At 40.3% G+C, this 13,154-nt stretch overlaps 1 protein-coding gene across 2 annotated transcripts in view; it reads right to left on the reverse strand.

Annotated features, from left to right (window-relative positions):
* The window catches only part of LOC148057354 (chloride channel protein C-like), a 102,094-nt gene that overhangs the window by 30,016 nt on the left and 58,924 nt on the right, over positions 1-13,154 (reverse strand). For both annotated transcript variants that reach the window (XM_087735850.1, XM_087735841.1), the window contains exon 13: positions 11,193-11,372. In XM_087735850.1, coding sequence (XP_087591976.1) covers positions 11,193-11,372 — 180 coding nt within the window. The remainder of the gene's footprint in view (positions 1-11,192; positions 11,373-13,154) is intronic.

Here is a 13,154-nt window from a genome sequence, read left to right on the forward strand (position 1 = left end):
TCTGTCACCTGCTCCCACCTTTAAAGCACATCCCATTCACAGGATAAACAAGGAATTCAACATCCTTCATAACTATTGAAACTTTATTTGTCTCAATTTAATATCTGACTGGCTTCTGCTTTCACAAAATCTTTTTCAGATTACGAAGAATGCAACAGTGTAGCAGAGCTGACTGCTGAGAAAACTCCGCTGAGGAAATGCTTTGCCCTGGGCTCACATCTCCCCTCCTGGGAAAGTCACTGGCTTGCCCTAAGCCTCTTGCCATGTGCATGCCAGCATATGCACATGTCACATATAGACAATTAATGGACTTGGGTTTGAGGACAATCATATGAACACACTAAAAAGAACAGTATAGGCATGCTACAACATGCAAGATCTATTCGCCTCCGGCTACATTTGGAGGAGGAAAGGGAGGAAAACACAATATACTGATATAATATATTCACTACAGCAGAGGACATGGAGAAGAAATTAATCCAGTCATGCCCTATGAATTACCTTTGGTGCATTACACACTTTGTTCTGCAGGGCTCTCTAAAGGGTCACATTTTATGGTCTTTCACAAACAGGTCTGTAATCGTTCTAAGTAAGATATAAATACACAGATCTAAATTCTGCTTCGAGATCATCACGTACAGCTCCAAAAAATCAATTTCAAGGATGATCACTGGGCCAGGAATATTCTCAAGACTTTAATCCTAACATGAATATATAGACGTCAAGTGCGAAAGTTATGATCCACCCTGATCCTTTGCCAAGACTCTGTATGCTCATGTCCAAAACACTGTTCAGGCCTGTCTGTAGTCCAGACTTCGCCATTTTCCACTTGAACATCATAGGCTGCAATTAAAAAAACAGCAACATTCACCATGAGCTGAAAGAACAGAAACATTTGCTCATCACCAGTGGTTTGTTGGCCAGTTTTGGCAGCTTGCAATTTGCTCGGCACCACTCTTAACTAAATCCAGCAGGGAGTCACTTAACAGGGCTTTGGGAAGTGTGAGAGAAATTTGGCTAGTCAAAAAAAAAGCACACGCAAACACAATGAAGGAAATCGTTGGAACATTTCTGATAAGAATCCAAGCCTATTAAAAACTGCCATATTCAGGAGAAAAATGAACATACATTATTTCACTTGGACTTCCAGAAGTCATGCTTCAGAGGTATAACAACATCACTCTTTGATGTTACATACAACATCCTTCCTATCACATCATCAAGCCTTAGAAAGCAGACCAAACATGTTTCTTACACTATTTTGCGAGGTTTAACAGGAAGTGCTGGGATTCAGACTTGGACTCTGCAATTGTTCGTTTACTCTTTATTTATTTAAGAAGGAAGAAAACCCTTAAGTAGGGAATCTCATTTCAAAGATACCCTGGCAAGGCATTGCAGTAGTTTCATATGCTCTATCTGTTATAAAGCATGCATCATGAAGATACACCTAATTAAGATAACACATTATTATCCCAATATCCACATGTCAGATTTGGCATGGAAGTCAGGAATGAAAAGTATCTGACAGCTGATTGTGTCACTCTTCTTGTCAGGATGGCCAATTATCTGAGGAAACTACAAATTCTAAATATTGGGGGAGTGACATAAAAGGAACTGCAGCTCCAAAGTAGCTGCAAATGAACAGAAGGAAGATTAAAAGGTGATGTCACTGGCAAAAGCATTCAGGGGAGGACTCTCCCAAATTGAATGGATAAAATAGCTACACAGCGGGGCAGGGGAGGAGGGAAGATTAGAGAACCTGAAGCATCATTTTTAGTTTGCTTCAGAAAGCTTTAGGCTTATTCTCCTGCATTAATCCACCAAAGGTACCTGCATTGTTTTCATTAAGCTGATTATATCTGATGTTTTGGCCAAGATCCAACTCAGTGAGGACCAGTGATTAACATATTCTGACCAGAATAAAACAAATGTCCCTTCCATGTATTAAAAATCTACTGTCTCAGGGCTTCTCTCAGACATGTTTAAAACCCAGTGACATCAATTACTAATTTTGCTTTGTGTCAATAGGTTTGAAAAAATGATGACAAAAGAACAGTAACAAGTAACAATAAATTGCACACTAAAATAACCAAATATGGCACCCTGAAACTCTTCACAGTCCTTCCTCATCCTAATACCTGGCTGGTGTAAATTACTTTACAATATCAACAATTCTCTGAAAACTTGATGCAGCTAAGACTTAGTGTCTTGCACCTTCAACTTTCACAGCAGTCAAAATGAAAGGAGTGCTTAAAGGATTTTGCAGGATTTGATCACTGCTCTGCTCTCAGCAGAAGTTCTAGCGTAAGCATGCAACTCTTCCAAAAGGGCACAATGAGAGAAACTTTTTACATGGGCTGTAAAATGTAAATTCTATTTAAGACTACTTGTTACTTTATGTTCTTGGTAAGATAGCTGCTAGTATACTAAATGCATTTTTCCTGACTTCAAATAGCATTATGCCTTTTTTTAACTGGCAAAAAAGAGTGTTCTGCATATGGTGAGCTAGCCAGTAGGTAAGGACAAGATCATCATATACTGGGAACTGTTTTAAAATCCACCAAATCTTTGTCTTACACAGCAAAATCTCAGGGTTATGGGGTTGCTTCAGGTTAGGCAGTCTAAATCATTACTGTTTACTTAACATTTTGTTCTTCAAACCAAGAAGGAGCTTTGCATGAATTTTTGACATTTTACCTACAATATGATAAAAATGTCATTATCATACTGGACTGAGGTTTTCCAGAGCAAAGATCAAATCCTGTCCATGCCACAGCCTTTCAAAGGATGCTGAATAAATATTTAATCTCTGTACCTCAGTTTTCAGATCTACAAAACAGGGATTTCTTCCACCTTAGAGCTGTGTTTTGAGGTTAATATTCATTACTTAAGTTGCCAGCTGTCTGGTTTTATGGGCACCATCATCAGGGTAAATGAGCAGACAGTAAGTCCACAGCCTCAACAGGGAAATGCAAAGGCAGCTGTTAATAAATTGTAAATGCAAACTTATTATTTTAAACCTACAGAAAGGCTAGATTTTAGAAAAGGATGAAGACTTAGGATCAGATTTGTATTTCCCTACAAGCTGGCTTGTTACCAGGCAGATTTTCAATTTCAGAGGAACCTACCACAAATTTAAATTACAGGACAAGTATGTGATCAGTCTTTCCATTCACACACCAGTTTTCCCCATGCCTATATTTGATTTCTACATTTAACAACACTCTGCACTTGCCTAAAAGCCACCCACATGCTGCAGTGAGGCTGCATACGTTTTTAATTTGGCTTTTTGAGTTAGCACACAGCCTCTGCAGCACTCCAGTTTTCCCTCCAAAGGGCTCCGTCACAAAGTCCTACAGCACCTGCACAATTATTTGTATGGCCAAACAGGTCTACTAATTTTAAAAGTATCATATAATGTTGTTCTTTGGAAGAAAATTTTTGCACTTCGGATACGAAATAAAACCACTGCCACAGACTCTATAAACCTTCCTCCATCTGTGTTATTCATGAGCTGCAGTGCCCCAGGACCCTGACAATACATGGGAGGATCATAACGTCAAGGGCTTTTGTTGAAAGTGCTGGATTCCATTTATTTTAATAGGCAAGATTACTGTATAGTGTATCATTGAAATTAACTGGATCAGCTTTTCAAAAGCAGGAGTCCGGACAGTAAAAACAAACAATGTGCTGACAGACTCTACCCTCTGACATGAAAACCAAGTAATCACAAAAGCACTTTGATATTGCCATCAGCTCCCTAGTCTGCACACCTAAAAATAGTTTTCGAGTCCCTAATGTGCTCCTTTTTTTCTTCTTTGTTGGCTGAGTTTAGATGCAGCCTTCAAACCGCTGCCAACGGTGTTTCTAGCTTTGATCAGACCTGTTAGAATCACATTGCCCAGAACTTACAGCAAAGCCACAGGGAGGAGGAAGGGGGAAAGCTGTCCATGATCCTCTAGTAAGAAACAAAACCTCATTTCTATCTCCATTTTTTGCATGAACTTTGCAGACTTCTGTGTTTGATTGAGTAACTTTGCATTCCTGTGATCTAAACTTAGCAACCTCTCCACAACAGTGCCAGAAGGAAAAGGCTCTCCAAGAAGCTTTCAAATCTGTATCAGTTATTTCAAGAGTGCCAGCAGCAAGGCTGTCGCAATATTAAGGTAGATATCGCTAAGCTCAGTAATTAATTTATTAATTAAATGTTTCGGGTCTCAAGTCGTCTTTAACTTTCCATTTGTCCCTAAGCTGTTGCACTGCATTGCTTACTGAAGGCAAGTACTTCTCCTCTTGCTAAGAAAAATAAAGGTATTGCCTTATTAAACAAGTGCGTGTGGACTCTGCACACGTGTGCACGCACACGCCTTGAGAGCAGTGTTTCATTAGTCCCAACTGGGAGGGCAGATTAAAGAAAAATACCAGAAACCATACCTTCAGCCTGACATATCTATGATATGTTGCAATGCTAGATCTCCTTTCCCACAGCACATATCAATATGCTATGCTCAATTTTATTGAAGTGCTTGGCAGAAAGCATTCCTGACTCACAACGGTTTCTGTTCACTGGACTGACCAGAAGCAAGTCATACCTAATAAACTGCCATAAAATACACATACACACATCACTTTGGATCAATGATTTCTCTGCTCAAGGATGTTACTGTGTAATACAGCTTTAAGTTTTCAACTTTGTCATATTTTCTAAACTCTGATCTCTTCAATTTACTTTCAGTTATGTGACATTCCCCTTTAGTGGAGTGAAAGCATGCATTAGCTAAACAATGTGGTTTGGATTTAGTGTTCCCATGCATCATCGTGAAAATGTTTGTCTCAGCAATAGTGTCATTATTGTTACTGGGAACAGCTGCTCTACCATGTCTTCTGATTGTGGAAAGCAGAGTATCTCCCTTCCCATACCAGTTTACAAGCAGGGAAATTAAAGCAGGACCATGGAGCAGGAGGTTTATGAGTACACGCTGTTCTGTACCTGGCTTCCTCCTACCATGAGGGAAGCAGAAAGTGCAGCCCAAGCAAGAAAAGCAGCAAAATAAATATTGCAAATAGAAACGTAGTTTGGCTCCCTCCACCGGCAGTTCTTCTGACTCTGGACCGGGGACTAACCTGAGGCAGAAATCCTCCTCTCAGGTGCAGCTTGGCTCCATTAGACGTGACATCCTTTGAGCGAGTATTAGAACAGGGAGTTTGCTGCCGATCGAGCGGATGTTTAATATCTCCCCTGAGTTTCTGAAGTGGAAAGATGTAACCCTCAGCATTCTTGCCAGCACTCCCAGCCTCACTGAAGTAAGTTTCCCCATCCAGCTCTGTGTGAGCGATGAAGTCCCGCCGGGTTCGCCAGGAGCGTCACAGCGGCGATGCCGTGCTCTGCGGGCCCGTGCAGCTTGGCTCAGGCCAGCCGGACATTTTTAAGGAAAGCTCAAAAAACTTAGAGCTATTTGTGTGATTACACAGAGGAGCAGGCTCTAACTCATCTTTCAGAACAAGAACTTCAGAAGTAATTACGTTTTATTTTAAGATGGATAAAATCTGTTTTCCAGAATATCAGACCTTTTGAAATGTCTTCAGATGGGAAGCCATGCTTTCAGTCACTAGGCATTTCTGGAAGTCCAAGCTTTGGTAACTTTTCAACTACACGAAGACCACAGCTTTTGAATATATTTCTTATCTGATTTAGAACACAAAGTTCTATTTTTTGAAAGGATCTTAGATTCCCAACTTTGTTCTGAAAAAGGGAATTAGGCACTCTGAACACTTCACTTCACTTGTATCGAACAAACTTAGCTTGAGTAAGGCAATTACATAGTCAATACACTCCCATATAGCGTATCAAAATGTGTAATAAAACAGTTCAAACAAACATGGTAAACTACAAGGATTTTTGACAACTTTACCTATAATATTTTTATTGAATTTTCTTTTTGGCCCAAAAATAACAATTGCCGTTAACCGCAAATGCTGAAGTTTCAGTAAACTTGATGGGTGGGAAGAGATGGGGTTTCCTAGGTGAAAAAATACACACAAAAATGCAGGCACAAGGCCAGAAATGTCACATCCTGTAGAGAAGTAGCAGAAAACCAAGTTTTACCCATTTCTGCTTAGACAGATACATTCTGTACAGTCTGCTTACAGTCAGAGATATTGTGGTTTCTGCATAATTACTTTCTCCCAATCAAATTAAATCAAGCAAAAAAAAAAATTCCTTCAGCTAAAAGATAGACAAACAAAATGCAGAGTAACGGCTAACAGCTGTGTAGGTAAGAGTGCAAAGGCAAAAACAGGGAATCCAGCCTTCAGCCTTACAACAGGAGAGCTTTGTATGGTACAGATCTGAGAGGCTCAGGCATGAACAAAATGGCTTATTTGTTATGGTAAAATTCCCAAACAGGCTACTCGGTGGTCGTCAGCCCAGTAGTTTCTCCAGGAACATTGTCTCATAGCTGTAGTGAAGGCAGAAATTAAGATTGCCGGGCAGCACTCCAGCTTCTGCATCTCTGCACCACCTCTCCTCAAAGGAAATAGAGGGGACAGATCCTGGCCTGACAAGACACCAGCATCCACCTGCTTTTCTTCAGTGAATACCGCGAGGATTTAAGTGCAGTACAGAAACCCTGCTCCTTCATTTTCCTTGGCAAAAGTGAAGTAAAGGCAAGAAAATCCACCAACATCAGAACAGTCCCTGGGAGGAACATGGTATTCGTCAGTCACAAATATGCAGGAAACCTACATATAATAAGGGATAAACAGCATCTCAGAAGAAAAGCACCTAGGTCGAAAGCACATTGTCATCCATTTTGGTGGAAGAAATCAGAGAGTATCTGAGTGTCACACACACATGCGGAGGGAAGTGATCATGCGTGGGAGGATGTGCAGCGTGACAGCAAAGACGTTGCCGATGACCATGGGGTATCATCACCCTCCATGTTATATCCCAGCTGTGTCCACAGCCAGGGAAAAGAAATTCGTTACCTACACCTTTCCTCCTCAAATCCTCAATGTCTTCTGTTTTTCCTGTGGTTTACATTATAAAGTAACCTCTGGCAAAGACGACCGAGCAGCAAAACACAAGTGACGATGTGTCTAATCTCTTCATCATGTCAAAGAACCACTTATTGCCCCACAATGGCCCTACACCAGTACATTGTAACATATATGGAAGTGAAAAAATAGCTCTTTTTTGAGTTTTGGTCTCACAGAAATTATGCAGAAGCATAACTCTATCTTCTCCCACTGGAGGAGGATCTGGAGCCACAGACTAGAGCAGCCAAGGCAAGAGAGAGCCAGGGGACCTCCCAACAATTCCTCAATATGCATTTACAGCCTCACGCAGTGTCTCTGGCAGAAACTTCCTGGGAAGGCAGGCAGTGGTCCTATCCTCAGGTCTCTCTGAAGAATGAATTCCACCTAGCCAGGAGGGCATGCCATTTAGGGCATGACATTTATAGCTCTCAGCAGACTCTGGGCTAACACATTCATAACAGCCCAGCTCCCTTCCTGCAGTCGCTGGGGGGAGACGGGGGAAGCATTTCAGCTGCAGTGCAAGAGAATAGCTTGTTCTATTCTGATGTGCAAGTACCATCATTACTGTGGGAGAAATGAAGGGGGGAAGCCAGTCCCTCCACCTTCTGCATTGCACACAAGTCGTTGATCATCCCCATCAATGCCGTGCATCAAGTTCACCAGCCACACGTTTGTCAAACTGAATTCTGCAAGGGTTTCCCAGGCATGCACAGAGCTCTGTCTATGGCAAAGTGTCAAAAGTATTACTCTAAGGAGATCTTTGTTTTGGAAACTTGCTTCTCAGCTACAGTTTGCTTCCTCTTTAACAATTTTAAAGCCAAGGAGTTTTCTTTACTAGTTGTTTTTGGTTTTAGTCTCTACTGCTTACTCAACTGGGGAAGATAACAGCTTCAGATTTAGGTCACCCATGTAAAAATGTGTTTGGTGATCTCATCTTTATCCCCAGTGGGTAACCATCCAGATCACAAAGACTTGGAGAAAAATCTGGCCCCACTAAGCAGATCTGGAAGATTTTCGGGGGGTTGTTTGATTGTTTTGGGGTTTTTTTTAATAAAATTGGAATATCTGGGTGTTTGCCACTGGCCAGTACTGAGGTGCATTTGTAGGCCCATGCAACTTCCAGGCAACATTGCTTGGCCACAGTCCTTGCTTTTCTAAGAACTGACATTGACGTTTTCTCTTCAAAGGGTCAGAATCATTCGTATGTATTACAAAACATAACAACACTTTGTCCTTGTACAGCAGCTCTCATCACTACAGTTTCCAAGTGTGGGCAGGTACTGGATAACTTTTACCTTTGGTCCAAATTTACAGTGTTTCATCCACGCTTATTTCATGAGAAGAACCGGTACAGAAAAACACATAAATGAGAAACAGTATTAAATTATGAGCTGCTGCTGCCTTCATGCAAGCTTAGCAGATTCTTTGCTTCTTTCCCTTCATTACTTGTTGCCCCCTTCTTTTTAACCTAATAACATTTTTGTACTAGAAAAAAAACCCAAACACATTTGAGAATCAATAATAATGCCCAAGGCAACTTTCAAGATAAACATCACGGCAATTATTTTTTGCATCTTCCCCAAGCCACCTTTTTTCAAATATGCCAGACAAGGCACATTTTCTCCACTTTAACATTATCGATGTAAAAGATGGAAAAATAACTTATCATTTTTCTGGCTGTGGTCATGTCACTTCCACATGGGATTGCATTGGATCTCATAGGGTAAGAGGTTGAACAGCACTCTTCTCCTTTAAGGAGTTCACAGCATTTCTCATCTTGGTCTTAACAGTTACATGCTGCAAGAGCTGTAATTTTATGAGTAAGATGGAAAACCCAAATCCTAACTGCTTATGGTTATGAATACACTAATTCCATGACACATCACATTTTTGGAGGCTTGTTTCAGATGGCTGCAGAACATTCCCTTCCTGGTATTGATGAGAACAGCAGAACAGCAAAGTCATCCATGGTCCCCACTGGGGACGAGGCACCCAGAACTCATCACGCAAGTACTCAGGCCGCTGGGTACGCACTGGGGCAAGAAGGGATGTCATCAGAGCACCCCAGAACACAATGCTTGCTCCCAGACAAGAGCAACAGACTACCCAAAAAAGCCGTTTGCTGCTTCTTTGTCAACCATTTAAAATGTTATCTTGGTTTTACTCAAAACAGTCTAACAACAGCTCATTCATGCTGAAAGCGACAGGGAAACAAATTTTTTCATTCATCCCTTTTAAAAGGCTCTAATAGAACGTACCATGGAAGAGCTCTGGAGATTAAGCAAACCACAAGCAAACCAGAATTGTCAGGTAGCATCAGCTTTTCTCTAAAGGTGCCTCTCTTTGGGATGTGCTAGTGACCAGCCTTCCGTCCCCCCCTTTCCACTTGCTCCCACACCACTTTGCTCTGCATTGCAAAGCACAGCGGTATTTGCATAAACTCAGCATACTTCTCAGCAGCCTGGGACTCTCACTGCAAGGTGATTTGGTGAATTAATAACAAAATGATGAGACTATGAATTTAAAAGGAACTTTGTCTGTATCAGTTGTTAGTGTGCTTTCTAGTTTTATTGCCGTGGACAGCTGAGAACTAAAAAGGCACATTAGTTTATGCTATATAATATCTTCACATTGGTGCACACTGCAGGCTATCACTCAGAAATTTAGGTTTCAGTGCCTCAGCCCATTTCTTATTAATAATGTTTATGATAGCATCACCATGAGGGAACAAGTATACATATCATATACCAGTACATGATACTGCACTTATTGATGTCATTACTCCTGCAGGCCACTGCAACCCAAACAATTTCCACTGTACAATTCTCATTCCAAGGAGATATTTATCTTCCTAAAAGGTTCATACAAACTGTTTCACTTGTCAATGAAGCAAGTTCACAATTTTTATTAAATATTCACTCCCTTCCCATTTTCATGCTCCAAAAGGGCAGCTGACCACATTGCTATGAGGCAAGTTCATGTGATCTAGCTGCCAGCGGTTCATCCTTGAACATTTGTTACAAAGCAGGCAAGCAGACAAGTCTTAACCAAATTTCCACTGATGATGCATGGATAACATTTTTCCCCATCCAGATCAACAGAAGAAAATACTTTTATTCTCGCTCGCTCACAGATACCTCCCAACTGCCATGCAGTTAAGGCGTTAAACCAGAAGTGGATAAAAGAAAATTCTCTACGAGAAAAACTGTAGCATACTACGGTCATTCAGGACAAAACACACCACGCAAAGATTATGATATGAAAGATTATGATATTACATGTGTGTTATACTTAAAGAGTATAAGTGTGTTATGCTTAAAGATATCATATACATGATATGAAAGATTATGATATTACAATACAAAACTGGCCATGTGTTTGTATTACAGTTATTGGAAGCATAATTCATAGGGCTTTGCTGGGTGAACTGCTATGCAGTAGGAGTTGCATATGCATCTTCTCCTTTCCTCTAGGATGCTCAAGGTGGAAATTAAGTCACTGCCTCTCCCACTCATGACCCACCACTCAAAGGACAGTCTTAAGATACCTTCCTGAAAGGGTGAATTCACTCTTGTAGTCATATGAAATACAGTACCATAAATACTTCATGTATCGGGACATTTTATATGCCTTTTGAGAGTCTCCCATATGGCAAGGATTCTTTTAGTCTAATTCTTGTTTACCCTAGCATGTTAATTCCAGTGACTTTGTTGCTTATCTCGTCTGTGCTATGATTTATGTGCACTCATTTCCTGTAAAAGCATACACTAATAAAATGAAAAAATTGTGAAGAAAGAGCAGGCCAGCTTTGAATTGGCATGGGACATTTCATGACTAACTAGATTCAAATCCTTTTAAATTACTGTTTCAGTGAACCTTCAAGGCTCTGAAGGGCAATTTTCCCTTCTTCTGCAGTTCCCATAAGATTGTTTCATTGGTGCTGTTTCAATAAATCCCTGATGCAATAGATAACCGGGTACTAGAAAGGACCTAGGTCCTTTCTTTAAAGGACACCTGCTGTTCATGCTAAAGAAATGAGGAACAAGTTTCATATCCATCCCAAATAATCTTCACAAACAGATGCTTAAAGGAAAAAAAAAAATCTGATAAATGGCCAGAAACATCACATGACATCAATTTGATAGCATTTTTACCTTTTAATAGTTCCCTGGAACACCTCTGCATGGTCTGGCTTGGGCCTGCAAACCACTGGGAATCCGCCATGGCTTGTACTTGCAAGAAGTCGAGCCAAGGAGGCAATGTTTTCCTTCAGGTGGAGGACTCTGACGCCAGGCTCCATGACGTCCCTGGCAGAGAATAATTCCAGGTTCAACCTGAAAGACACAAAGCAGACAGCCAAAGAATTATTTAGTAAACAGGAAATGAGGCGTACTGTATCACGTTAGCGTTTGACGAGTTTATAATGTGTTAGTAAATTACTTCAAGATGGAAATCAATCTGCTTTATTTGCAAATGCAAAAAAAAAGTGTAATGACCCAATAAAACTGCTTATCAAGCATTGCCTTTCTTTGTGTGAGATACGTGATAAATTCAACCATATGCATGACATGGTCACCCTAGACAGGATATCATAAGACTCATTTATCAATTTACATGACTTTTCACATTAAAAAAAAAAAAAAAAAAAGATTTTTAATCTGAGCTGAAATCCTCTGGAATTCTGGCTGATATCAAATAGTTTACAGTTAAGCACTCTGGAGAAATTCAGGCTTACGCTTATCGTTGCAATAGTTTTTTTGTGGCGGTAGCAGCTAGAAAGATAGCCCTTCAAAGACAGCTTACAAATCATATATGGATATTCTGGTATTTTCTAACACTTTTCAGGTTCTAGGTGAAGTTTTAGGAAATATGAACATACAAAATTAAAAAAACGTGTGTACCCACTATTTCTCACAGTGAGGTGAAATGAAAAATAAAGATACTTTCTGCAAAATTCAGGAGTAATTTCTATGGAATTACAGTAGGCTAGATTCTTACAACTGAAGTCAGTGAACTGCTCTAGTTTTAAGCTTGTTTTATATTTTCTATTTTCAAAAAAAAAAAAATTAATTATTCTGACCGTCATCTGGACGCACCATAAGCCAGAATCTCCTGTTCAGACACAGGCTGACACAAACCACAGACAGAGACGACTGGAGCATAAATTTGCCCACATCCTGTTTTACCAATGTACCTTTCATCCCTGTGGTAAAAGCAACTCTTTCCATATGCTGTTAATTATTGTCCTCCCTCCTGAGAGACGCAAGGTTATTTTTTCAAGCCAGTTACTCTGATGGTTTGTGATGTGACCACCTGCCTAAGGGTAACTGAACTGAGAAGACAGTGCACTTCATACATGGCACCTACACAGCTGTGAAACAAGTTTCTTCTTCTTCTAAACTGGGATGGATTTAAATGAATCCTGAAAAAGAACAGTCTTGTATGCGTTGACTCCCATCATACCCATCCCCAGTTATATGAAACAGACTGCAGGCAATGAAAATTTGCAACACCATCTTATTACAGATCCATGTTTCAAGGGACCAGAACACCAACTTATGGAAAAATGAACCTCTCTGAACTGCATTTTGCTTCTGAGTTAAAATGAGCCGTAGTTTACCTTGCAAATCAAAATGGCTGAATGCAGAATTTAGTGTCAACTAATGAAAACAAAACCTAAAAATCCCAAAGAGAGAGATTTTTTTCATTCTTAATCTCACTGAGTGCTACCAGTTGATGCAGTACAAATGATGGAACTCAGTGGGAACCACAGATGCTGCTGAGGATGAGTTGCTGTCAGAAATGTGCCGCCGTGGCTGTTTGTTGTGTAAAACACTCCACCAGAGGAATTTTATTTTTCCTAAATGAGTAGATTCCTGTTCATCCTCTGTCTCTTTTCCATCTCCATAGGCCAGATAAAAATCTGGTTTTGCATGCCTTAAGCTTTGTCTAGAAATACTATACACTGTATTACTATAAAAGTACTGTACCTAGCACAGTGGACACAATGTGAAAACATGATTAATGATAATAGCTGCTTCCTGAATTACATGAAATATGTGCAAACCCCAAATGTTTTTTAAATAAGAGCGCTGTGAACGCTGTTACATTCCAGC

This window comes from Nipponia nippon, unplaced genomic scaffold (genome assembly GCF_047370975.1).
Source record: "Nipponia nippon isolate SJK-2023a ecotype South Korea unplaced genomic scaffold, ASM4737097v1 scaffold_1, whole genome shotgun sequence".
Lineage (NCBI taxonomy): Eukaryota > Metazoa > Chordata > Aves > Pelecaniformes > Threskiornithidae > Nipponia > Nipponia nippon.